The following is a 27,963-nucleotide window of genomic DNA, read 5'->3' as shown; positions in this document are numbered from 1 at the left end:
CTATCCCAAGGAGGCATGTCCAGTAACAAACACACAGCCATCATTTCAACACACAGGGCCAAGCATGCAACTGCATTTGGTAAACAGACTTAGCTAGGTGCGCTTGCAGTGGAGAAAATCAAACTTTGAGTCTGAAATGCAAACAACATGCTTTGAAAGCAGGTAGATACCAGAGAGAATAACAAGGGAGAGGGGGCAACAAAAAGCGAAGGTAACTCAAGCCATTCAAGGAAGGAAAAGGAAGGAAATACATGCTCATCTATCCAGCTATTCTTGATGCTGCAGCCCAAATTGTAACTCCCTACCATTCTATTGTCTCCGATGTAACCATGAAATATGGTTCTCCCCATCCCAAATATGGGCAGCTAAATAATGAATCAACAGTTGCATCCATTGATATACCGCACTGCACACCTTCTCTGGCATTCATTCCACAAACTGTGTGCAAGACACCCAGCTTGTCCCCCCTCCTCCTTTCTCAGCCATGGAGAGTGTGAAGCAACACTCTGGGCAGCGGAACTGGGATGCTCTGAGCTCTGACCTCATTTATGCAGATGCTGGAAGTTCTCAGAAGGGCTTTCCACAGAAGGATGCCAAGGCAATGACCACTGGCTCCCCTGGGATAAGGCTCATACCGAGGTCTACTTCAGTTTGCAGTCATCCTTTGAAAAACCTTTTCTGGATATTTCTGCATTTAGGAAATAACATGTAAATGTCAATAAGTGGCATGCTGTGCTTTGAAAACATGCATGTGATGGAAAAAGAGAGTATTTTCTAGCAGAGGTCCTCCATTCCACTTTGATCTAGACTGATTCAGAAGTAATGCTGGCATGCTGACCTACAAATCTAGTTTAAAAAGGAAACACCCTCAGTTGCTCTATTTGTAACATCAGACAACTTTAGCTCTCTTCAGGAAGAAGTTCCCGGGCTTGGATTGTCTGCTGAACTGCTTCCACCTGGCAAGAAAAATGTCTGTCAGAGAGCCAGTTACAGCTCACTGGTTCTCAGAACCGATTTCTTTCACCCTGGTTTAGATCACCCTGAAGGCTCCTCAGCTTCTACTACCTACTGGAGCTCCTGGGTTTATCCCCATGTCACATTTCCTAATGATGGCACACGCTTAAAACTGTGGGGCTTTAGGTCAGCTGGAAATCCACTATCCTAAAAAAGTCTCATTTTGAATTTCATGTTCAGAAGCAATGTGCATTCATTGCTTCCTCTCACTTACATCATATTTTGAATACTCATCACCATGTCTAAGAAAGTCCTTCAACTTCACTTTTTTTGAGGCTCTCTAAAATGAGTAGTATATACTGCAGGAAAAAAAAGAGAAAGTAATGAAATATAATCTTAGTGTGCTCAACTCCACCTTTCCTGTGGCACTGAGGTACATACTCTGTTGTTCTGGCTGGTCTTTAAATCTAGTGAGGTCAGGACTGGTGCCTTGAAATAAAGCCTGCTTGCCAGACAACTGTGTCTCAATTGCCAACATGATTTTATTTTGTCTGGTGGAGTGGAAATTTGGCACTGAACAATTTTCCCAAGTCTCAAACCACTGCAAGACTTTAAGCAGAGGAAATTTAAATTCCAAAGCTGAGTGAGCAGGGCTCTGGTTCTGATTGACAAACTAGGAAATGTTCCCATTAACCACCTAGAATGTACTCTCAGGTTGGTCATAAAAAGCAGCTGAAAGCTACCATGGTACTCGGAGCCCATCACTTCTATGCGTTTGCTGAAATTAAAGGTAAGAGGAGAGGAGCAGAAACACTTCTTTCTTTTGTTGTGAGAATACTGATGACTTGCAATTTTTAAGAGCAAATTCAGAACTCCTTTCAAATCACAAGGTTAGGCAGACTACTGAAAAAACTGAACAGTGAAAAGTCCTGGAGCCAGTCAGCTTCAAGAGGTTTAAATTCTAAGAAACATCTCTATAGGTTGAACTGGAAGAGTTTTCAAACTGCCTTCCACTCACTAAAGATGAGATACAAGCCTGAAAATAGGCAGCATGTCGAAGGGTTCAGACACAGCATTATTTACACAAATCCAAAGGTCCAGTTCATTCACCTGTGAATGAAACAACTCAGCTGAAGAAAAAGATATTTTTATAAGCTTCAGAAAGTACATTTAGGGTCCCATTTCTTTTTCCTATAGAGATGTCTTCATTAATTTTACCGGCAGAACAGATTTTGCTACCCCTATTGCACTCCTATATCTACACACTAAGTAAATATCTTGCAGCATGGATATTTCTCTTAAATACAACAGCATTTCTTGCAGGCAATGTTCTAACAGTTACAGGAAATCAGATGTTTGATCTCATTTCAATTGTCCAATTCAGATAATTCTAAAACTTATTTGTAATTGTGGTCCTGCAACATACTTGTCCTAAAATAACACCAAATGAATCAATCTAGAAAAGTCTGGGATAAAGATGTCAAGTTTACGGTCCTCAGAGGATTGATATATAATCTAGTATACTGAGTGGGATATTTCCTACTTTCCAGTGACAGCTGTTTGAAGTGATGTGTGGAAACAGATAGGTGTATAAAGTTGGAATTATCTTAGCTATCTGCTGATATGACTCATCTGTCTAAAAGAAGTTTTATGTTTCTCCACTGTTTGGAAAACAACAAAAATAACAACAACAAGACAAGACAAAACAAAGACATTCTTCTCTTCATAATGTAGATAGCTATGTAACATAACAATGGGAGAGAAGAGGAAGAAGGATAAACTTCTGAGTTTAACAAGAATGGACAGTTGGCTGAATATGAGCCAGCAGTGTGCCCAGGTGGCCAAGAAGGCCAATGGCATCCTGGTTTGTATCAGGAATGGTGTGGTGAGCAGGACTAGGGAAGTCATCCTGCCCCTGTACTCGGTACTGATGAGGCCTAACCTTGAGTACTGTGTTCAGTTTTGGGCACCTCAGTACAGAAAGGACAATGAGGTGCTGGAACAGGTCCAAAGAAGGGCAACAAAGCTTGTGAAGGGCTTGGAGAATATTCCCTGTGAGGAGAGACTGAAGGAACTGAGGCTGCTTAGTCTGGGGAAGAAGGGGCTGAGGGGAGACCTCACTGCTCTCTTTGCACCAGTATATGAAAGGTGCTTACAGCAAGAGAGGGGCCGATCTTTTCTCACAGGTGACAGGTGACAGAACGAGGGGAAATGGCTTCAAGATGCAACAGGGTAAGTTTAGGTTGGATATGAGGAAATGCTTCCTTACAGAAAGGGCTGTTAAGAATTGGAATAGCTCCCCAGGGAGGTGGCTGAGTCACCATCCATGGATGTGTTTAAAATTCATTTGGATGTGGTGCTCAGGGCCATGATTTAGTGAAGGGTTCTTGGAGTTATGGTAGTATGGTTAGGTTGTGGTTGGACTCGACGATCTTTAAGGTCTTTTCCAATTCTATGATTAAGAAGAAACATACATAAGCATGGCTTCTGGCACTTCAACTCACTTTAATTCTCATGGAAAAGATGACAGCATTTTTCCTCTTTCACAGCCACATACACATGATTTAAGTCATTCTAGATTTAAAAACATATCTTACCTTGCTCACAGAGAGCCCCGATATAGCTCGGTAGACACAGGCAAGTAAAGGTATTGAGGCCATCTATACATGTGGCTCCATTGCGGCATGGGTTAGACTGGCATTCATCAATATCTACAACATACAGATAAAAATGTTCTTATAATTCACTCAGCTTTCAAAAGGGAAATGTTCTTCAGCCTTATTCATAATTATTACTAGGACAAGTTCACACCAGAAAAATGAAGTATTGTGAAAGATCCAAGAGAGTGATTTTATTTGCACGATAGCTGATTTCATCTACATTTCCTTTCTCTTCATCCAGAAAGCAAAAAGCAGTTTCCTCAGGAAATGTGACTTTACTGATCCACAGAGTCCTGCACTCCTGCTTTAATTTCTAAATATTCAGTGCTGCATTGTGTAGCTGAGAAAGAAGTTATCTTGCACAGCAGGACCATTATCAGTAGAGAATTTTGCTTGGATTTGTGACCATCACACAAAAAATTCTCATCAAACACTGGAGACCTCAAATATCTTCACAAATCTCAAATGAAAGGAAAAAAAAAAATCTCTGATCTCTGGCTGGTAATCAGGGGATTCCTTGACAAAGAGAAAGATCTAGGATGCAGTATTTAAAATGTGACTTCCACCAGCAACAACCCATTAACGAACTACCAATTTCATCAATGTAAGCTAGGAAAAACACTGGCTAAGTATTTTTTTAATCATTTATCTTCCTGCAGAAAACAAAGGAAATGATAGTAGTCCTGACAGTCTCTCCTTAAGTAAGGCTTTACTGCAGAATATTTTCACATGTCCATGTTTTCTTCAACTTAAAAAAAACACCTACTTTTGCAAATCTCATGTATGAAAACTTTATACTTAAATTAATCTGAAGACAATCCAGTATCTTGATGGCATCAACTTACCTAATTCACACTGCTCACCATTGAAACCTGGCAAACATGTACAGATGTAAAATGAACCACGTGGATAGCAAGTACCACCATTAAGGCAGGGATTACTTTTGCATGGATCTTGTCCTGTTAAGTAGAAAAATAAAGTTTACTCTATGGTCTCAAAGAGCTGATATGTTTTTGAATTTTTGGAAAAATAAATCTTTCGTCATTTTTGTATTGCAAGATCTACTATTGTTACAGAAACTACAATAACAAGATAGAATATTAAGATATTTTGTAAAATAGTAAAGTTTATTTTCAGGCATCACTATTTACAACTTTAAAAATTACATGGCATTTACTTTGAACTAGCATAAATAATTTTTGGAATCTGTACTACATTTGGCAGTCACAATGCTCTACTGAGGATTTAGTCAGCATGGCACGACAATTAATTATAGCTGAAAAGAGTTAAACATAAGCAAAATGAATGGAAAATGCTTTTGTTTTTTTTGAACAGGGTTAGTTTATGTAGAATGATTGGGTACACAGAACATATATCTCTTGAATATACTGGCTGCCTGTTGATGTTTCATGTCATTATATTCAAACAATCAGTGCACACAGATTCTTATTTCTTTGAAAATACCTTTTCATTCATGCACATTTCTCACCTTTCCTTAAACCACACTTCAAGAATACAAATAAAGGTACTGAGTACATTTGTAGCTGAACTAAACATTAAGATAAAAGCTTACCTGCTGTGAAATCCTCAGGTTTTACAGGAGTTATCATTTAAATAGATTTTTCTTGCAGAGATGACTTCTAGTGATGTGTATTTCAATTGTGTTTAAATACCTAGGTATTTGCAATTGATTTAATGCCTAAGAGCAATCATTCACACAAAAATTCACTAGACAACCATTCATATCCACTTCTCAGAGTTAGAGGAAAATCATTAAGACAACCCTTTTGGGATACAAGAATAAAGACCTAACTTACAAAATGGGTAAGAGTTTTGTAATCTAAGTTGAATCAACGACATGAGAAAACTTTATTTTTTGGTTACATTTTCCCAAAGCGGTTTGGCTATTTTTACAAATAAAAGATAACATCTGTTTTATCCTTTCAAATAAAACTTTTACAGAGGCGGTGTTCTTAAGGTACCACATTCCCTATCTACTCACTGGATGTAACTAAGTTCTGTTTAAAGCCTCCAGGAGAAAATCCTGCCTTCATAAGTTTGGGCATGTATGTAAGTGGGCAGACTCTTGCTATAGAGGTTTTAAAAAGAATCTAATAATCTTAAAATAGAGTTCTTTTAGGACTGCTTATGTCTAAATCCAAAAAGCAGACCTATGTTAAGCACCTATTTTTACTGTTGTTTTTACTGTATGTTTTACTGTTTATCTACAGATAATTTTCTACTAAACATGTTCAAATTCATAGCTACCTGGATTATCTGAATATATATATTACGTATATATATATAATAGAAAGCTATGTAATTCTAAACTTGCCTTTTTCTTTCTTCAGCTATATCTAGATAAAATAAATTGAAGTTACATTCCTCTTAAAGATCCTACCTGCACCATCAGTGCATTTGATTAAATGATGCCTGATAACCATTAATGTAAACCAAAATATTGTAGCAAATTATGTCTAACAAGATTTATAGTTTATGAAAGATAGACGCTTTATTAACCGGGTAAGCTACAGATAAACTGAATTCATGAAGTCTTTTAATTACCTTGTAGACTAAGAAAATGTATTTTTAATAGAAAATTTCAGTGCTTAAAATGCAGGTAGATCTGCTCTGCAAAGTATTATTAGAAAATCCTACTTGTAAACCAGCTGTATAAGTGCTATCATCATGCAAACACAGAACAGCTATCAGATAAAATAACTATATATATCTTCACAGAAAACTGGAAAAATGAATAATTACAGCTGAATTCTCTACCACAATCAGTATTATCATCCTGACTTTTAGAACTTGCTAGGCAGCTCAAGTCTGATCCAGAGCTCTACGATGCAAACACTCAGGAAATGTCACTGAGCTTGAGTTTTGGTCTCCTTCATTTTGTCACAGTAGAGTTTACCATCATGCTGATTTCAAGGCTTGAAACTCACGAGTTCTGTTGTATTTCATTGCCATACCTCTTATCAGAGTTAAGATATTCATTTACAAATATCACAACAAAAATATATAACAGTGATCATATGTGGAAGTTACCTGGAATTTGCACTGCTGTGCCTTCAACCGAACCCACACTTGTGCCAATCAGGAAATCTGATCCATTAGTGACTTCCGGAAGAGAAAATGATGAAGTTACAAGTTCAATAGTATTTAGCTCCTCAGAGCTTATTGTTGACTGTTCATTTGAATAAGGATTATTTCCAGGGGCTGCATTGTTTGTTGCAATGTTAGAAGAAACTGTTGTGATCTCCTGTCGACCAAGCAAAGCTGACTGTGTTTCCAAACTTCTATCCAAAGGCTCTAAAGATGAAGTTAGCATTGTAACTGTTTCCTGGTCAGGTTTAAATACTCCAATTTCTATACTGCTGGGTGAATCTGAAGCAGGTGTGGATGAAAGCCTTGGTCTCTCTCTCTCAGTATTTCTATCACTTTCTTGACTGGGATTTTTCACTCTCTCTGAAGAAAATTCAACTTCTATTGTGCTAAGTTTTGGAACATCCGTGCTTGTTCTTTCTCCAAAATTCAGAAAAGCAGTAGGGTAGTCATGTATTGATGGAGAATCTCCAGAAACTGTAGCATTTTCCTCAATAATCAGATCATTTACAGAAGATTCTGTCTCCTCTGACCTCTCTGTTACAAGTTTATTAAAGTGAGGAGAACTTTCAGTAGTTATGCTTTCTAGTTTAGGCTCAGAAGAAAACTCTAGCAGAGAAGACTCTGTTGTATCTAGGTCTGTAGTGGGTGGTTTATAAGTTGCTGCAATATCAGAACTAACCTCTTTGAAAGTTCCATCCGATGAGTGAGCAGACTGATCTGAATCCTTTGCAGATGATGTACTTGGAATGATTACCTCAGGATATTCAGATACTCCGTTAACTAACCGAACAGTTACTGAGGATTTAGGATTTTGAGATACAGAATTTAAACTCACTGAGCCTGTTTCTTCATACTCTGCTGCTGATGCTGATTTTGTTTGCACATATACTGTAGAATGCTTTTCTTCACTACTGCTAGATGATACAGTTGCATGTTGGGACATACTCTGTGTAGTGACCATACTTACATCCAATGTGTCAGTTGTCAAAGCCTCTTCTGTCTCCGTAGTCAAATCTGGTGTGAGGGAAGGAACCACAGGCTTTTTGTCACCTGATTCTTCTTGGCCCATTCCAGAAAACCCAGTAACAGACATTGTTTCACTTTGATCTGTTAGTATTTGGTTGTTTGCTGAAGTATAAGTCTCATGCACATCATCTGCCGTGCTTGTCCTTCCAACATGTTTAGCCTCGAACTCAGATTTTTTAGAGTCATGAGGCATATGGGGGCTTACCAGCGCGGGTACTGTTGGAAGGAAAATTCCCAATTCATTGAGTATGGTAGTTGTGAGAGTTTCAGTTGCAAACTGCATGGCATACCCTGAACCTAAATCCTTGTCTACTAATTTTGGTCCATGTCCAGCTGTTGCTGATTCACTACTTGGCTGCATGGAAGTAGTCAAAGAAAGATTATCACCAGATCTAGATATATTCTCTTTGACTGTAGAAAAATTAAGTGTTGAATCATTCTTGTCCTCTTCAGCTTTCATGCTATCATCACTGCCATACGTTGACTGTATGGCAAGATTTGGCATTGTCTGCACACTTATTATATCTTCAGGCATTGACTTGGAGTGATCCATGTCTATAATAGTTGTTTTTTCAGATGGGATTTGAAGTCGTTCTTCAATTAGTGTAATATCACCATAAACAGAAACATTCAGTGTAACATGTCTTCTGTCATCAACCACTGGAATAATATCCAGTGACATCCCAGTATCACTTGTCAGCTCTTCTGATGTAGCTGTCTTTGGATCAGCAGCAGTTTGATTTGCCACAATCTCTTTTTCTTCTGTTAAAAGAGAACCTAATCCTGTGATCACAATCTGTGATCCATCTCCTGGTGCATCTGTTGTCATAACTTTAGGATAAACTTCCCCAGGAACCTGAGATGAAGCAGTTAGTTCGACTTCTGTCACAGGAGGTATTGTCAAATGAGTAAATGTATCAGGGGGAAATGAATCTGAAACACCATCCCAACCAGATCCCTCTCCAGAACTTTCAGGAAATACTCTGCTTGGCATTTTTGTTGCTGAGGTTGCAAGAGATTTTTCTGTTACAAGATAAGGAGTTTCACTCAGTACTACAGAAACGGGAGTTACATCATCTGTAGCCAGCATATGTGAAGATTCCTCATAAGAAATATCTCCAGGAGTAGCTATTGGCCGGTTTGTTTCATTTTCTCCACTCCTATGGTCCACTTCCTTTTTGTAAGGTTCTTCAATCACAACAAAATAATGTGTTATCTCTTTGTCTTTAGAGTTGGAGTGACTGGAACTCTCTTCTTCTAAAGCTGGGGAACTGGTGGCCATTGAGTATGCAGTTTCTGTCAACAGCTCTGCTGCAGTAGTTCTAATTTCTCCATTAATTTCAGCATTTGATTCCGTCCTTCCACTTTCAAAGACTTGTGTCTTGTCAGTGGAAAGTTCGGGTTCTATACTTGCAGGATGAAAAGACTGAGGACTTAAAGTATTTGTGGTTTCTTTGACAGCCAATGAGTCTCCTGAAGGAATAACAGTAAATTCATCTCCTGATCCTTGTCCTGAAAATAATGGATCACTGATGAGCTCATTGTTTGTTGGTTTTTCTTCTTTAGGTATCAGAAGTAATCTGGGAATATCTTCTGTGGGAAAAATATTTTGTACCAACTTCTCTTCTTGCTCTGTATCTGTAACAGGAGAACTTAAGTATATCCTTTCAATTATTGCAGATTCAGTAACTCTGTCATTATTAAATGGCAACAACACTTTTTCACCAGATTCAGCTTCTACTCTGTTTTCTTCTGAAGATGGTCTGATAGTAGGAACATCTAAGAATTCCACATATTCATGGTTAGCCTGCGTACTTTTGAAGAATGGATCCTCCATTGCTTCTCCAGAAGATTCTACTGCTTTTGTTGAAATTTCCCTTGGCCTGTCTTCCCATGAGTGCACATCTTCTGACACAGGAAGATTTGTAGCAAAAGATGTCACTATTAGCTCATTAGCTGTTTTCTCTTCCATTTTTGTATCAGTTACAGTTCGCAAAGTAGTGATGTCATGTTCAGTACTTGTGACTAGCTCATTAGGTTCAGTAGTGAAGGCATGAACCAGAGTGGATGGCATGCTGACAGCTTTTCTGTCATACTGCTCTTGTGGTTCTGGTTTCCCAGTGGGTGAAATTGATGCTTTTGTAAATGGTTCAGTTAAAGTTTCTGCTTCTCCAGATCCCTGTTCAAAAAGTGAAAAATGGCTTTCAAGCACTTTTTCCGTAGGTCCATTTGACATTAGTTTTGTGGTGCTGCTGTCAGCTTTGAGTTCTTCGCCAGAGCCATACTCAATCATTAGAATTTTACCCAAAGAAACGGTTGAAAAGCTGCCTTTTCCCATTTTGCTTTCTGTAGACTCAGTTACTGCTTTTATGCTATCATATGTCACCATGGTGTCAAGAGTGCTGTTATTAACAACTGATTCTGGAGATGATGTGACTTCAGCTGTTTGTAAATCCTTTGTTCTAATTACTGGTGTAACATGAGATGTTACCTCTCTTCTAGAACCTGATTTGATGTCAGAAGGAGCAGTATAAGTTGGTTCTGCTTCTTGTGTTTGTTCTCCTTGGTTTTCTGTACTAAAGACATTCTCAGACATCTGAATTGCTACTTCAGACTCTTTTGTTAAGCTATCTGACCCAGTAGTTGAAACTGATGTTGCTGGTTCACTTCCTCCTATGTGCTCTTCATATTCTGTTGTGGCATTCTTCAGTGAAACACTGATGACATAAGTATTTCCTTCATGTTTTACTGTTTGTGTTTCTATGATAGACCTTGATGGAACTGAAGTCAAAGTAGCAGACTCAGTGATAACATCTATGTCTCCAGAACCTGAATCAGTAAATGGGGAGTCAGTACTTACCACTATTCTTGTGGGACTCCCTGAAAAAAAGTCTGCTGGTTCTTCAGCTGATCCTTCATTTATAAAAAGCTTCTTCTCTCTCAAGAAAGGAGTGGTGGTAACCTTTTTGATTTCAGAATGCATGGTACCTGTTACTGGTACTATTTTTCTGAGAAGGATCTGTTCCTGACTTTCAGTTCTGACTTCATTAGTAGTGCTTCCAAGCTCATTCAGTTCTGACTTTCCCTTTGCATCAATGGCTGAAACTTCCTGACTTGAATAAACAGTAGTCTGTAATTCTTTTTCATCTTCAACTTTCTTTTCAGTTGCAACAGAGCTGCCAACTACTTGCTCCATAATTAATTCAGACACAAAATTGGTGGAAACAGTTGCTTCAGAACTTTGATCAAAAGTAGAATAAAGATTTCTTCCTCCTCCAGGCAAAGCAGAGGTGATTTCTGAAATGGCTACAGAAATTTCTGTTGGGAGTACTGTGCCAGAACCCAAAGAAATATCTTGCACTGAAAGTGTTTCTGTTGTGGCTGAAGATAAACTGCTGTTCTCTTCTATATCTCCAGAACCTTCTAGAACTATAAAAGAAGAAGCACTCATCTCAGGCTTTGTTGCATGAGTTGTTGCTTCCAGGTTGCTTTCAAAAGGGTACTCTGCATCAAGTTTAATAGTCGATTTATAGTAATTTCCTGGAGTGGTGGTCCCATCTTTTGGAATAAAGTCTTTCACAGCTATGCCTACAGTAGCAGTATCAAAACCTGCACTTGGAGCAGCAGTTACTGCAGAACTTTCCACAGAAATGACACTAGAAACAGAAGTTGTACCAGAAAATTTTTCATTATCTCCATGACTTGACATTGTCACAACTTCTGTGTACACAGACCTAGACAAATCAGATTCAGTGGAGCCATCTCCAGAAGATTCACTAGCAATCAAAAGCAAGTCTTTTGTGTCTTTGGTAGAACTCTCCTCAGATCCATGCCACATTACAGTCTCCTTATTTTTTTGTGGTGACTGTTCATACATAGAAGTAATCTCTAAGTATTTGTCTGTTGTGGTAACTTCTGACTCACCACTATATACTGGTTCTAACATTGCAACATCTGCTGTCGGTTGTGTGACTTCAAATGCCCCTATTACTTCTCCAGCTTTGCTTGGCTGCATTGTACCAGAAGCTTCAGTTTCAGATATTATAAAGGTGTTTGTTTCATTGATTTGTGAAAAGGTTACATTTTTTGAATGTGCAACACTTTCAATTTGATCACTTCTTGCTTCCTCAGCTTTTGTGCTTTTAGGTGCACTTGTCACTTGTTGCTTTCCATTGATAAATTGCAAAGCTGGAGGAGTTGTAACATCAGTAGTATTTTCACAGTCTTCTTCCTCCTCTTCAAAGTCCATAAAGTTTGGAAAGAAAGGATCTAATATTATATATTCAGACGAATCCTGCACAGAGTCTGAAGTACAGGGTTCGGTCTGAGATGATTCTGCATCAGTATGGGGTTCATCTATTGCATGAGGAAGAATGTGGCGACTGAACAGATCCAAAAACTCATTCACCGGATGATCTGCAAAAAAAAAAGAGCTTTTCATAATCCCTAAGTAACAGTCATGGTTGTGCATTATTGCAGACACATGAAGTATGAACAATCCTCTACAGCAAGAAAAGAACAACAGAAAATTCAAACAGCAAATTCAGTATATTCTTCCATTCACACTATGTTAAATGCTTCCACAGTATTTTACTTTCTACTCAGACCTTCTGAATATTGCGTTCACTGTTTACATAATGCTGTCCAAACCAGCGCTAACCTTTCCTTTGCTATATAGGAGAGATGAGAACTATTTCTAGACCACAAGACTCTGGTTCCAACCTGCAACAAATGCTTGTGCTGATTAGTGATGTTAGCTAACCTTCGCTAAAACTGAACTTAGAGGAAGCTAAACAAAGAGAAATCTAAATTAAAGTAGGATATAAAGAACATACCTTTATAGCTCCGTTTATCTTCAGTACAGAGTAACTCATATTACTAGTAACACCATGAAAACCACACCATGTGCTCTATTCTTTACACTCAGATCCTTGGTTAGCAAATAGTCTCACTTTATCAAGTCGTTGCAATTTGCCATTCTAAATTATTTAATAAATAACAAAAAAATATACTAGATTCAAAAATCGGTCATCATTCAGACAGTAACACGAGTAAAGCCCAGTTATTTTTTTTCTGTTTAATACTCACTTCAAAAGATTTACACGGTCTTACAGACTACAGACCTCTCGTCTTCTGACTAGGAGCCAGGCAGATAAAAAGGAAGAAAGAAGTTTTATGTAGACACTAGAAGCCCTCATGAATTCCTCTAAGACTTATAATCATAAAGTCCACTGGCACTTTATAAATGTACCTTCTCAGAACAAACATTACTTAAAACCCTCTAGTCTAGATAATAAATACTATCCTCACTGAATGTACTCATATCCATCCATACATACAGACTACAGTCTGAGGGAATAAACAACAATTTTCAGGCTTTGACTGATACAACACTTAGCCTATTGATTTGAAGCCGGAAACTTTGTTCCAAGTGTTAGTCCACGAACATATTCTGCTTCTGAGGCCATGTTCAAAGCCATTTTGTCCAAAGTGAAATTACACTTTGCTGGTATAAACTCGAATAACAAATGACCCTCTGTCTACAACTACCTGAACCAACATACAGGACTCCTTGCAGCACCATCAGTGATGGTTACTATCCAGAGAATACATTTAGGTCTTTTAGCAAACTAAATACATGATAGAGCTAAATTTACAAGTATATCTTCCTCATTAGAACTATTTACACACAATAAAAGAAATGAAAAACTAAGAGGAAAAGTATTTCATTAGTTTGAAGTAATTCTCCTACCTATGAACATCATTTAATCTCTGGGACAACTGAGCCCTCAGAGATAATCAGATGATAATTCTGGAGAAGAACATATTAAAACATGTTGAACTGGTGAATTTTTGGCTTTTTTTTTTTTTCCTGTTTTTTTTTGTTTGTTTGTTTGTTTTGTTTTTAATGCATGCAAACAATCTGCAACTCAGGTTTTGGAAAGATCACTGCAACTCAATGGAGAATTAATGTTCTAGTTGTTCACCCTGTGCTTACTGCTAAATTTAGAAGTACCACTGAATCTTCATTTTGATAAATCTCAAGCTGAAGAGTAATGGCATTTCACAAAGAGTAAGTATTAAGTGCACTGAATCAGAGGCTATGACCTAATTGCTGAAGAATTTGGGAAAAATTAAGATCCATTCAGGTTGCACAGAATTAAGTTCAGGGTTACCCACTACAATGAAAAATGTTGTCTTATACCTAATTCTGCCCAGCTATTGGGATATTTTCCCAGTAAAGTCTGTGATTGTATTTTCATAAAAATTAGAAGCTCTTATTAGCACAAAATTGTACACTTTGTTTTCAAAATCCTAAACTAAAAAAATACACAAGAAGTCAATTAATGAAAAAGGGAATGGCAAGTTAAATCTGCTAGAGAGCTTTCAGAATTTCTGATTCTTGGTAAATTCATCATAATGTGAAATACAGAAATACACAACCAGAGAATTACAAATGAAAATAGGTACAGACAAGAAAGATGGCTGAGTACACAGTTTATAAAAGAATATGCATAAATACCCTAGTATATAGACTAACATGGCATAAGCATTATTACAATTTCACATACAGCTGTTAGGATTGTGTGTCCTTTTGCAAAGAACTACACATATTTAAGAAGAAAAAAAAAAAAAAAAAAGCAGGATGGGACAGGATAGGTTATAATTTGTAGGAGGATACCATGACTAACAAGTTCTGACCAGTGCACTGCTTTTTGTAGTAGTGCACACCTGGGAGTCCCTCAAATTACTAGCTCATGCTAAATCACAGTAGGTAATAAATTAATGAACAACATCTGTTCCAAATTCACCTTGAAGACATATACAAATTCTTACATATGCAAAGATCTCTATCAGACATTACTTCTACTTTGTTAGCTTCTTCAAGATCTCACATGCCACAGAGATCCACATAAAAGAACCTTGGCTATGGTGTGATGTTCAAATAATAAATTTTGAGAAGACCTTTTCATCAAATACTAAGTATTATTGTCTTGATTTGTTTTTCCCATGAACAAAACTACCAGTTCTTAAGAAAATAACAAGGAATCCAACTGAAGTATTTTTTATTAAAATTTCTTCTTCTTACTGGAGTTTTGGTTATTCAAGTTGTCAACACTCAGCAGTAACAGCTATAGTAAATTCTCTTAAGCCTTAGAGATGAGCAATAATCTAACAAACAATATAAGCTCATATACCATGTAATCTTGTCCTCTAAGAATAAGCAAGACTCTAGGATGAAAAATTACATACAATCATTAAATGTGAATAGGAAGGGAAAAGCTTTATCTATCAAAGTGGCTTGTGGATGCTCAGGGCAGACACACAATAGCTTTAAGCTGTCTAGTTGTAGCTGAAAGATGCTGTCTGTATTTATGTTTGTGCCCATTTCATCTGCAGGGAAAGACATATACATTGGAGCATGTTAGTAAGAGGTGGAGTGAGGACAAGGGAAAAGAATTCAGTTCCTAAATGCTCTCATCAATAGTTCACACATTACAGTGACAAATAAGACAAAAGTAGCACTTGTTCAAAGAGGTGCTCTTCTATCACTCTCAGAAGAAAGAAAGTAAGAACAAGCAGTTAAAAAGTAGTCGAAGCAGGGGTAGTAGGTCTAGATTGCCAGTCCAACAGAGATTTGCCAGTAAAGCCTTTTGTGGAGAAAACTGAAGAGGTATGCAGTGAAATAAAGATGCAGTGAAATAAAGATGAAAGAGATATGTAGATAGGTTAAGAAGCCTAGAGTGCTTCTTCATTGATTTAATACATTTAGATGTTTTAAATTACCTGCATAGCATAAGAATCTATCTCAGAATGTGTGTAACTGTGTATAAGAAGTGGAAATTCCCTTCTCCAGGCGCTTTTTGGACACAAGAGGATTTGACTGCTACTACTGAAAATCACAGAGCAATGGGTGGAGGTGGCATTAATTTCCACTCCATCCCTTCTCATGATCCTTGGTTCTACATGGAATTCTTGGTCAAATTAATTTTCCACAAGCTCAACGACAAGAATTGCCCCAAAGTTACTCACTGCTGCCTTCACACTTGTAAGTAATGTATAACATGTGATACCAGTTGGTTTTTTTTGTTGTTGTTTGTTTGTTTGTTTTAAACAGTATTAATATTCTACAGAGAACTCTAAAAGGCTTTTCCAAGATCATTTGGAGGGGGGCAGGAATTAGAGAGGGCTTTCCTTCTAAAAACCCTTCTGATAAGCAGCTGAATTAGAATAAAAAGTTAAATGAAAAACAGATTCTGATTTTTTCAAACTTTTAAAAAATTTAAATATAAAAGCCAGTAGACTTATGCATTAAGTATATTTTTGTAAGTCTTTTTCATAATAGGAAAATTAGCATTCAATCTAACATTGTGCAAACAGCACGGTTTCACCTGTGGATTTCTGCAACTTCTCCACTTATGGTGAAACTTCCAAAGTTATGTGTCAGAAGTAGTAGTTCATTGTTTTGTAAGACTAAAGGTTGATAAACCCATGATATCCACTGAAAGATTCACACAGTGTTCTGTGGACTTTGATTGAGGCTCTGTATTTTGTTTAGAATACAGATAAAAAGAAAAGATAATTTTAGAAGAAGACCAAAAACTTTTTGGACTGTTTGTCTTTTAAATGTGAGTATCATTCAACAGTGGGACACTATCACATAGCATTCACTATCAAGAATGCAGAGCCACAAGGCTAGGATAAAAGAAACAAGATAGTTTGCATTACTCATATTTATTCCTGCATTTCATAATCAGGACATTTTTGTTTTGGCTCCATCAGAATTATATCGCAGTGGATTTAGTTCATATTATGACTACAATTACAATAAAATATTGTATATTGTACGTGTGTGTTTTTATCACATTTCTGTAAATGTGATATTTAGTGACTGTTAAAAACATAATGTAGTATTTTGCGTGAAAATTAAAAAAAAAAATAACCTTTGGCTCAGAAGGAAAAGTGATTAACCATTTAAGACAAAAAATGCAGAATCCTCCCTCTCTTTTTTTCCTTAGTATAGTTGTTAGATTCAATGCTTTACTGGTTACATTACGTTGTTTCTTCCCCATAGCTATATACTCTGCACCTACTTTCAGGTACCTTTGTTTCTTTGCTACAGTTGGTCAGCACAGTACAACAACCACCACCTCCTGTAGAAGACCCCCATCACATGCACTCTGATAAACATGCACTTCAACAACAGCCTTGAACATCACCTCCAATAGACCACATGCTCTGGGACTATCATTAGGGTGTCTGGGATCAGGATTAGGGGATAGACAAAACTGTAATCCCTAGCACTGTGGAAGAACAGATCATCAGCTTGGGCAAGCTGACAAAAGAACTCAAGTCAGAGATCTCAAGCAGATGCCTCTTCAAACCATCTATTGATTAGACTTTTAGAAAACATTCTGAAAAAGGCAATGCAAAGCATGACTGCATTTTAAAAACGTGCTATGGAAAGCACAATGTCAGAAGTGAGGACTAGGTGCAGAAGCACAAATCAGTATCAGATTCATTTTTGTACATTCACAGAATTTAGCCTAGTCTCCCACATGAGATGGGTCACAGAATTTCTCTAAGTCCAACCTTACACAGTGGAAAAAAGATGCTCTGAATAATCTATTCAAACAGAAAAATCTATGGAATGCTTCAGTGAACATGCACATTGTGTTTGATTAAGACTCTCTGAAGAACCCAAATTCATTTATGTGTTGTCTGAAAATTCACACACGTTTATGGGACACACCAGATAGGTTAGCAAGTGTGACCTCCCAACAGCAAATACAGAGTCACTGGACATCAATTCAGACAACAGACATTTCCATTTCTTCTATAAAATATTTAGTAATCCTCAAAGTAAGGCATCCAAACTGAATTATTTGAACTGTAAAAAAATTCAGTGGGGGTTCACATTTGGGCTTTGGAGAAGACCAAGTCTGGGGAATGACTAAGAGCTCCAAGTGACACACAGACTACCCAGAGCTCTCAGCTCTGCAGAGGAGCATTTTGGCAGCTCAAGCTGACTCAAGCAGTTTGAGGACTACAGCTTTCTGAAAATCTTCCAGTGAAAGAAAGCCCAGTCAATCCCACTGCAGTGTGTCAGTCTCAATGAATGTTTCAATTTGAAAGCATACTGAATGAGTGGAGGAGCAATTTGACAAGATGGCCTTTAATTAAAAAAACTAAAAAAAGTCTTTAAAGTTTCAAGAACTGGGTATGTAGAATGACTTCTTTTTCAAAAAAAAAAAAAAGAAAAATAAATAAAAAAGTTACATTTAAATTGATGTAGAATGCTTCTGTTTTACATAAATAAAACATTCTGATAACATCTTTTGGACTCTTTTATTTCATAGAGAGGTTTTTTTTTTTAATTATTATTATTATTCTTTTCATCTCATTTCAAAAGAAATAATATTCTGAAATACAGACATTTCCTGCTGAAGAAAAATTCCAACTGTCAGTCTACAGTATGTGCAATTCCTCCAACTTGTGCCATCTTGTAATAACATTAACCTACCTAAGCACGGTCAAAGTGCAGCAGTGCTCCAGGCATACCTCATCTCCCCCACCAGAAAAAGGAGGGAATGCTGCCAAGGAGCTGGTCTGAGGTGTTAAAGAAACATAGCTACTACTATACACACCTAAGTAAAAGACAACAAAGACAAGTCCAGAAATAATTAAACTTTTGATTATTTTAATCCTTTTACTTTTCATTAACATGGATAACATGTATGATGAGGTGTACTTAAAGCCAGTTCTTGATTACTCTTCAGACTAAATAAATAAAGGGTTTTATTTAGGTCACTTAAAAGTGCTCCCCAGTTAGGTATATATTTCTGTAAGTTTTGTTAACTTTGGCTTTCATTAGAAAATTTTAAGGATGTAATGCACATTTCCATTGGGTTTTTTGGTTGTTTTTTTTTCTTTTAATCAAGTTTAATCAAAAATTTTTTTTGCTTTCCATCTGACAGTCAGAAGTTACTATTCCTTAAATCATGTTAGTTGTTTTGAAAAAAAGAAAAAGAAAAAAAAAAGAAAAAAAATCAGATATAAATTCTATACATTGAGCTTGAAAAGAAATCTAAATCATTCAGGCAAATATCTGGAAGCAAATATTAGGAAGGAAGAGTTTGTGTACAGCTGGATGGGTAAGAGTTGAAAGCATTCAAGGTGGGTGGTCAGCTTTGTCTACTCAAATTCACTTCACCATTCTGCTTTACCTTATTTGAGTACCTCTGTTTTCATGTGAGATACAGCCCTGCTGAAAGCCTCAGTATCAATTGCTGGCATGTTCTTAAGCTGCAGCCTCTTTCAAACTATGCCATTCCACATGTTCACACTTGACTGAATTGCTGGCCATGACCAGAAACACCTGTGTAAAGGGTGTCACTCATCTGGACATCTGTTTTGCACAGGGCTCTGGACTGCATCGTTTTGTTTCAGCATCCCTGCCAAATTTTGGAGTAATAGACATGATGATGCAAAAACCATGTCAGAAATAAAGGAACTGTTTTATTATAAAAGAATATCGTGAAACCTTCTGGCAGCCTTTGGCGTTTCCTTCAGCCTCATTGCTTCCTGCTTTCCCCCTCTGACACAATGGTAAGCTTGTTAAGAAAAAACAGATTGAGTAAAATGTCAAGTTGTTAAAAATGGCACTTTTGCAGTGTCAAGTCTGAGCCCTTGCAAGTGCAGGATATACTTTCCTGGATAACAAGTGAGTATTTGCCATACAATATCCTAAGGACAACTATTTTGTTCCCATTTCCTCTCTGCTCCAATATTTCATTAACAAAACTATGTTCCAGACAGCGGTGTCTCACTCCTGAGCATCCTTCCAACAATGACATTTTACTTTATGCCTATGGAGAAGACACTTCTAAAACTCTGCAGGGCTAAACAAACCCAAAACAAACCACTGGCAAGTACTACATCCTTTTCTGCAGCTGAAATCCTAAACAAAGTAAAAAGTCAAATTGTGCAGCCTGGATTAGCCGTTCTGACTGTTATTTATAAAAGTTCAACTCCAGAGGCCAGCTCATCAGGGCAGACAGAAGATTTGGCTGGGAAAGGAAGACAACCACTCACCAAAACTTTAGCTTTGATCCCATGGGTACTCTTCCAAGTAAAGAAGGAAGCAGGTCTTGCCCTTTTCTAGATGGCATTTACATGATGGCAAGTCCAAAATGCTTCTGTCACTACACATTTGGAACAAGTCAGAATCAATTCCATCCCTACTAACGTGGGAAATGAGTGCCCCTTCCCAGCAAAAAAATGACCTGTAGCCACAAAACTTTGGGCCAGCATCAAAATGTGACAGCCACAGTGCTGAAGCAGATGTCCATGACACATGAAACGCCCAGTAATTAATGCTCGATCGCCTGGTAAATGTCAACAATCCTTGGCTTTAGCAACAAACTTAAAAGTAGGCTCCCTACTGTGGTAGTTTCCCAAAAATTTAAGTTGATTTCATATTAATGTTGGAGTAATGCAGGTTGTTTTATGGAGTAGGCATGTACTCAGTTTTACTTTCTTAGCCAATGTCATTTGCTTCAAAGGTGAAAGATTATGTGGCAAAAATAAAACCAGAAAACTTCCTGAGGTTCAAGCTCTACAACAGGTCATTGTGTTTATACACACAGACACGCAGGTGAATATGTCCCACCTGATCTAGCTCACAATGCTTTTTCTAAAGAATATTGGAGTAGTTTATACATATGTGCTGCCATTTATTGTGATGCTTCTCTGAAATTTTATCCCCCAAAATTCTCTAAACATCTCTCAAACATTCCATAAGCACACTTACAGTTTAATCTCTGCACAAGCCTGCTGGTCAAGCAGGCAGCACAGAAGAATATAGTGAATCAGACACACTGTTCAGCTGCAGCCCCTGTTCCTTCTGGGGACAAATTTATAGCTATTATTTTTGTGACAATCCATACTCACCAATCTATTGTAAGGCTTGAATTTTATTCACTGAAATATGAGCAAGGCTTTTTTAGAGTAGTCCATTGTGGGCCAAATCAATCTTGGCCAAGACCTATGTGCTTGTGTTACTACACTTCTCTTTGTAAAACTTTAAATGCAAATATATGTTTTCAAATATTTAGAGTGATTGTACCATATTGACTTACTTGACACATGGATTTTTGCACATTTTATGCATTGCATATTTACACAGAAAATACAGAATAGATTCTGTAATCACAGTTTCAATGGACTGTTCAGGGTACCATCCCTTGATGTGTCGGAAAAGCAATAAAAAAGCCTTCACATATTTCAGATTTATCTGTAGGGGGTTAATAAGCATGGTTGCTTTGGGTATTACAAATCCAAAGCAGTTTGGGAGTAAATTGGACCCTCAGTTTTACCAATATAAGATTGTATAAACCCACTGTTGCTGACAGAGTATCTCAAATGTGACTCTTACTTTCAAATACACTTTTAGGAAAAGGAGTACAGTGCCATGCAGGTAAAAGCCTTTCAAAAACTAAATCCTAAGGTTGACACATGATCTCTTTCTGAATCAACTTTGGGATGTCTTTGATCCTCACACTTTTTTCTAGTCTGCAGGGACATGTGATACCAAATGAGACAGAAAGAAAAGTATAGCCAAAAAGGAAAAAAAGGAAGCCTGATAGAGTAGAAGTACTCCAGAATGAGGTTATAATTACAGAGCTCTTATCTGAAAACTTATCTATTAATAATAACTTAACTGCCTCCTAAACTGTCCATACAACTTTTCCACAGGACTTTTGAATTTTGCTTGCAATATTTAATGGTGACTCACTACAAGCCTAAATAGCAAACGCATGAGCAATCCAGGAGTCATTTCAGTCATCATCGCCATGAAAGGGGGAAAAAAAAAAAGAAAAAAGAATAGTTTAGGTAAAATCCCACTATAAGTTCTGATATTAAAAGAATGTCATTCTATGTACATATAGGCATATCACTTTTATTTTGGCACGTAACTATATCAAGTATGTGAAAATTCTTCAAATGACAAAAAGCTCCAACTTGAAACTATCAAACTCTCACTGGATGATAAAAAATCAAAAGATTACAGTTTTTTAAAAAAAGAAGTAATCAAATACAGCATAGTCTTCTGAAAGACAAAATCAATCCTAAAGAAGACAAAACTTCCAACTCCTTATCAGGAAGGGGAGAAGAAATTTCAGCTCTAATCATTAATGAAGAGAAATGTCTGTATGATTTTTGGTACTGAATTATCCTCATTGAAGCAAGCACAGTAAGACTGGTCAGACAAATCCTAATACAATGCAGCAAGCAGTTTTTTTTTAAAAAACATGAATTACTCCAATGATCAAGATGGATGACTTCAACTACATGTTCCCAGAGGCTACAGAAAATATGTAGCAGATACTCTAAACACATTCTGACTTGTGCCAGGAAATAATTCACAAACCTCTTGAAAGAAACCAGTGGGCATTATGTATATTATTGATTAAATTTATCATCTAAACACTAACAAAAAGAAGGTGATAGAAAACACTAGCTGAATCAGCAGGAGTGAATTTAATCATTACATCTAAAATGTGCAAAAAACAGCAGTAAAAAAAGAAAACTATGCACTCAGAAAGAAAGAATATTGCAAACAATTTTTGAGTGCTTTTATCAGACCTAAATACAAAGCGACCTATTCTAAAGGAATTATTTTCTGTTAAGAGCTTTATTATCTGAAGCACTTATAAAAATATCTCTATTTATATTTCTGGGACCATATCCTGTATTCACAGAGTTTCACGGTATCCCATTAACATTTCACGTAAAGCAACACAGTATAGATAATATTTTCTGAAAATGGCAAAAAAGTTGATATTCTCATCGTAAGTAGCAAGATTTCTTACAAAGGGGATTAAGCTCAGAAGATTTTGGAACAGATGATCACCTTCCTTAAAAAAAAATAAAGAATCATATTGTAGATGTAGTTTCCATATAAATGACAGTTCATCTTTTCTGCCAAAGAATTTTTTAAGACTTTCTTCACATGTAAACAAAACTCCTAAAAGAATTCTTCTTCCTTTACAGCAGATGAATGAAAAACTACATTGTACCTATGAATAAAATTCCTTCATTTGTCTCATGAATAAACAAAGAGCTATAAGAAAGCTAGAAATGTGTAATCCCTATGTCTAGGACGGAGACGTTTCCTTGGAAACAATGCAAAAACAGGAGGGAATGTGTATGCATCCTCTGAGCAGTATTTAATGTGAAGGCAGTGTTCCTTGTATCTATGGAAGTCTATAAAGGAATGCGAAAAAAAAAAATCATTACTCTTTAATAAGACTGCAGGAAGGGCCAGCAATAGTGGCTTAAAAACTTCTTATTAATTCACAGCCTTAGTTTATTGTGAAAGCTTCTGAATATCAAGTTTTAGGTCTGTTGAGCATGGAGCTGTTATTTTCAAAGTATAAAAGGCTTGGAAGTTCTGTTTTTTAAGTGTTATTTGTTTGTTAGCACTTTCTGTCACGTCAGGCATCCTTGCTGGTGCTTTTTAATTATGATTTATATGTGACAGTGCCCAACTTAAGGGCACTTTTTAAAACATCCTTCACGGCACCAGTACAACATGAATATTCTAATACAGAAAATTTTTAACTGGCTTAACTAAGTTACAGGTCTATCAGTTAGAGTTAAATGTTGCTTTAACTCCCTATGATACAAGTGTCTTGAAGTAAAATTTAACTAATTATAGTACAAAAGAGAAGCTGTGAATGCTGTAAAGACATTCCTACTGTCCCCTAACAATTTTGCTCTCAGACACCTCACTGTAATTACTGTGGTGTAATTACACCAGGGAAGATGATATCAGAATCTGGCCATGCTTGCTGGTATTTAGCCTGCGTTACTCTAAACAAAATAAAAACTTGGCTGTCTGTATGCTACATTTTACAAGATACAGAGAATTCAGTCATTCAGGCTATGAAAATTATTTGAGCAGTTATCTAATACTGGCAGACCTGTTTCATTCAGAATGTGTTTCAAAACTACTAGGCATTTTTCTTTCCTAGCTGAACAAACAAACCCAGAGCTCCAAACAAAACACCACTAGGAAAGACTGCATTAATAATTCATCAGCTGAAATAAAATCATGCCCACTGACTGCTGCAAACAGCGGGGGATTTGACCAACTCCAGGGCTAGTGAAGGCCAGCAGCCACCATAATCTTACTATCAGTTGGAAATCAGTTAGTAAGCAGACAAGTCCAGTTTTCATTAAATAAATAGGAGGCTTTGTATTTAATAAGATAGGAAGTTTACTAGTGCTCAGCTTACTAGTGCTCCAACATCCCAACAGAAATGAGCTTAGCTCAGCACAGTATCAATAGAACCATGGCCAAAGAATACCACATCAGAAGAAATACACTGAAAAATTAAATGGCATTTTGCTCACCATGATGCTCAGGCACATTTTCAGTTCTCTTTCTCTTAAATGCACAGTTTGTATCAGGAATCACACAGTTGCTAAGAGAGTTAAACAACCTGTACAAGCGGAGATATTCTATCTGTACATGTTTGAGTGCATTAGCAGGCACTGCATAAAGCAGGAGAATGCTTTATGCAGGACAGTATTTTTTTCTTTACAATAAACTTTGATTTGAAACAGTTCCTAAGCATAAACAGTGTATCTGTAGCACATATCTATCATTTGCAGGTGGATATAAATGATTTCAGCACATAAATGACAAGGTTTCTTCTCCCTCAGCAGAATTCTCAAACACAACAATTATTATGTTCATAATTTCTAAAAGTACACCAAAAGTTGCACGTAGCACACGTGCACCTACCACAAAGAACAGTGTCCAGATAGGTATTTGCCAGTAGGCATAAATAAAGCAACTTAAAAGAGAACTGTGGGTACGGGTGAAGACAGCTAGAAGTACAGATGCTGCAAGCTCCTAAAATGGCTCGATCACATGTGAGGTTCCACTGGGAGCTGGGAGCCATGTAGTTCTGCTTCTTCACACCATCACCCAGCACCATTCCATCAACCCTGAGCAGTAGATCCTGCTCCTTGCAGGATCCCACAGCATTTTCACTCTCTCCTCAGTAATGAGAAAAATGAAGGCTGAAAGGGGACATGGTTATTCTCTATGACTGAACAGAGAAATAAAAGTATCAAGGGATAAGTGTCAAGAAGAAAAAAGACCTATTCAAGCTAAAGACAATGGTGGCAAGAATAAACACGGGTTTGAACTGGCCAAGAAACAATTCAGGCTAGATATTAGAATCAGACTTTAGGAGAGTCACGATGATCTGGGACAGCCTTCCAGAAGGAGCAGGGAAGACAAAAGGATTAAATGAATTTTAAGATGGACCTCAAAGACCTTATTCTGCCTCCTTTGTTCAGCTTTACGACTATGACTCATTAACATCTTGCATTCTACAGTACTCTTTTTCTTTCAAATTTCACAATCTTCTTACACTACTAAGAAAGAAATATGCACGTCAGGGAATTACATGTTGAAACACAAAGGTTTGTAACCCTCTTTCCATAAAATTCCTCAACTACAGAGCACAAGTTTCTGCAATTTCATTCTGCTCAAAGCTGGAGGGGACAAGAAACCAGACAGAGCTGGTGTGAGTCCCAGGGTCCAATAAGCACTTTGAAATACACTCACTAAGCAAAGACTTTTAAATGTCTCCAAAAAATGCAGGTGTGCAAATTACTCCTGATACAGACAGGAGTTATGTTTCCAGTATCACTGTTAAACAACACCCCCACAAGCATTTTTCAGCTCATAAAATCTTTATGAGCTGAAAAGTTCCTTCAGGTTTTTTTTCTTTTATTCCCAGCTGCTGATACATTACCTTCCAGTAACAGCATCAGCGCTCACAACTGCAAAACATAGCAGAGCTATGAGGAAATAAAGGACACAAAGGGACGAGATTTCCCTCTTTGCCTTCAAAGAGATGATTCCCTTGTCCTATCCGATGAAATGAAGAATTGCTCATGTGGTCAACACTGGGCTGAGAGCCACTTTGCTGTGTCGCTGTGTGGCAGGAGCAGCTTGCTGCTTCATAAAGGAGAATGAAGTTCTTCTTTCTCCATCATGAAACTTGTGCATGATCCTCTTTATAAGAACAAAAACAAAGGAATGTTTCTCTGAACACAAATATATTTTCCTCACTAATTGGAATATCCAATCCAGATATGGCCATGTACCATGGCCCATCAGAAACACTATGCCTGATATTCTTAAATCTGTTCACCTGCCTCACACATGTGCATGTGGAAGTGCATGTATTGCTTATACATGACATTTTCTCACTGAAAGGTGACATATTCTGATACAAACAAGTTGTTTAATCCATCCAGTGATGCATTCTTTCCTGTCAGCACTTGAGTGTATTTACCAGAATTTAAGCTAAAGAGGATGATCTTCCAACATGCCCCTAAATTAACTCTGCTTCCATAGTTAAATTTAATTATCTAAAAGTAACTGAAACTTCCTTTATGAAATTTTTAATGGATTGCAAGCATGCATTTTAAAAGCTAGGAGAAGAACTGTTAAGCTCAGGGATGGCATGAGAAAAGAAGCCTACTAGTAGAAACTGTTCCTGGATGGCTGGTTCAATAAACTCAAAGGCCTACTTTATTTAAAATCAGAAATATCTGACTTACATACGGTACCACTACAAATTATTCTGGGAGGGCATAAGAGAACCTGAAATCCTTCTTAATAGATTCAGTTGACTTTAACATCATCAATATTAAAAGCCTTTTAAGTGCAGCTTGAGTCTACAATAATAATCAAGAACCATATCCCCCACATTCCATACATCCATAGCACATTCCATGCATCTACAGCACATTCCAGTCAACGACTTCAAAGCACCTCAATGAAGGTGACGCCACTTTAGCAAGGCTTTGAGATCAAGTAGAAAGGGACAAGAAATCCTCCCTCTTTCTCCTCCTCATCCCGGAGTGTGTCCACGGAAATGCTCCTCACTTCAATGGGCACAGGAGGGATGCCCATGGCCTCCCATACCCCTTGGCATGAGTCCTCCTCATGGAGCGTGAAATATTTCTCGTGGCTCACAAAGCCAACAGTACCTCCGCAGAAATATTGTTATGACTACACTACAGATAGTAAATGGAGCTGCAGAGAGTGCTGTTCAGCTGTTAGTATAATAGCGTGATTATACTGTAGTTATGCGGTTAGGGAACCAAATGTGATAGTGTACTTCCATTGAGCACTGCTTCTGGAGAAAGCTGACTGGCAACGAGGTGAAGAAAGATTTTTAAAAAAATTAATCCCATAAATATTTCCAACACTTGTGCATACACAAGAAGGAAAATACTACATTCATTTATACATATTCATATATGCACCTTAAATACAAATTTCCCATTACTATTCCACAACAGCTGTTGTTTGAAGGGTTCGGTAAAAAGAAATTGTCATTTCTTAAAATACACTTCTGGATAATGACTTTAAAATACGAGGGCCTTTTCTGATATTCTCCACTGATTATTTTATTTAAGAATGCTAAACTGCATTGCCTTGTAATGAATGCCAAAGCAAAGAAGGAAAAACTCTTGTTTTACGAGCAAGAGATAGTGAAAAGTATGTCTTGCTGTCATTTAGTTGAGAACAAAACATCAGAGACACAATTTATGTAGTTTGAGTATGTCTGCAGATCAATTTCCAGACAAACAATGAAAGAATAAGAAATTGAACTGTGTCTGAGTGAAGGGCATATGTTAGTAATACTTGCCAAATTCATTTCTCTTTAGCACCTCCTATATACATTTTCTTCAGTACAAAGAAAAGTTTATGGACTACATAACAATGAAGTGAAACTGAGCTTGGCAGTCTGTTTCAAACACAGTCTCTCATTTCTGGAGAAAGAAAAGAAAGCCCTAAACCATACCCCCAGACAAAACAAATTTTTGGCAGCTCTGATTTAACTTGTTGTAAGAAGGCATAGGGTAGCTTTTCTCTCTGAATATCTAGATGGAGGAATTATCACTGTCACATACTGAAAATAGAAAAATAAAGCTTCTTTTTGACCTTTCACTGGATACGTGATAAATCCTATTATTATTTAAGCAAAATGAAGATACTGCCATATTATTTTAGGAAATTTTTTTTCCTGTGTTGATAGACTAAATCACTCCTAAGGGCAGATTTTTAAGGCTGTAAACTTTAATTCAGCATATAACCATCAAAAATATG

The 27,963-nt window shown here is 37.1% G+C and overlaps 1 protein-coding gene across 4 annotated transcripts in view; it reads right to left on the bottom strand.

Moving 5' to 3' along the window:
- VCAN (versican) overlaps positions 1–27,963 on the bottom strand; it is a 108,291-nt gene that overhangs the window by 24,679 nt on the left and 55,649 nt on the right. For all 4 annotated transcript variants that reach the window (XM_085212743.1, XM_085212741.1, XM_085212742.1 and 1 more), the window contains exons 8-10: positions 6,666–12,167; positions 4,460–4,573; positions 3,552–3,665 (exon numbers count right to left, since the gene is read on the bottom strand). In XM_085212743.1, coding sequence (XP_085068869.1) covers positions 3,552–3,665; positions 4,460–4,573; positions 6,666–12,167 — 5,730 coding nt within the window. The remainder of the gene's footprint in view (positions 1–3,551; positions 3,666–4,459; positions 4,574–6,665; positions 12,168–27,963) is intronic.

This window comes from Meleagris gallopavo, chromosome Z (assembly GCF_905368555.1).
Source record: "Meleagris gallopavo chromosome Z, MGAL_WU_HG_1.1, whole genome shotgun sequence".
Lineage (NCBI taxonomy): Eukaryota > Metazoa > Chordata > Aves > Galliformes > Phasianidae > Meleagris > Meleagris gallopavo.
The sequence above is the reverse complement of the archived record's forward strand: the minus strand, read 5'-3'. Positions and strand labels throughout refer to the sequence as shown.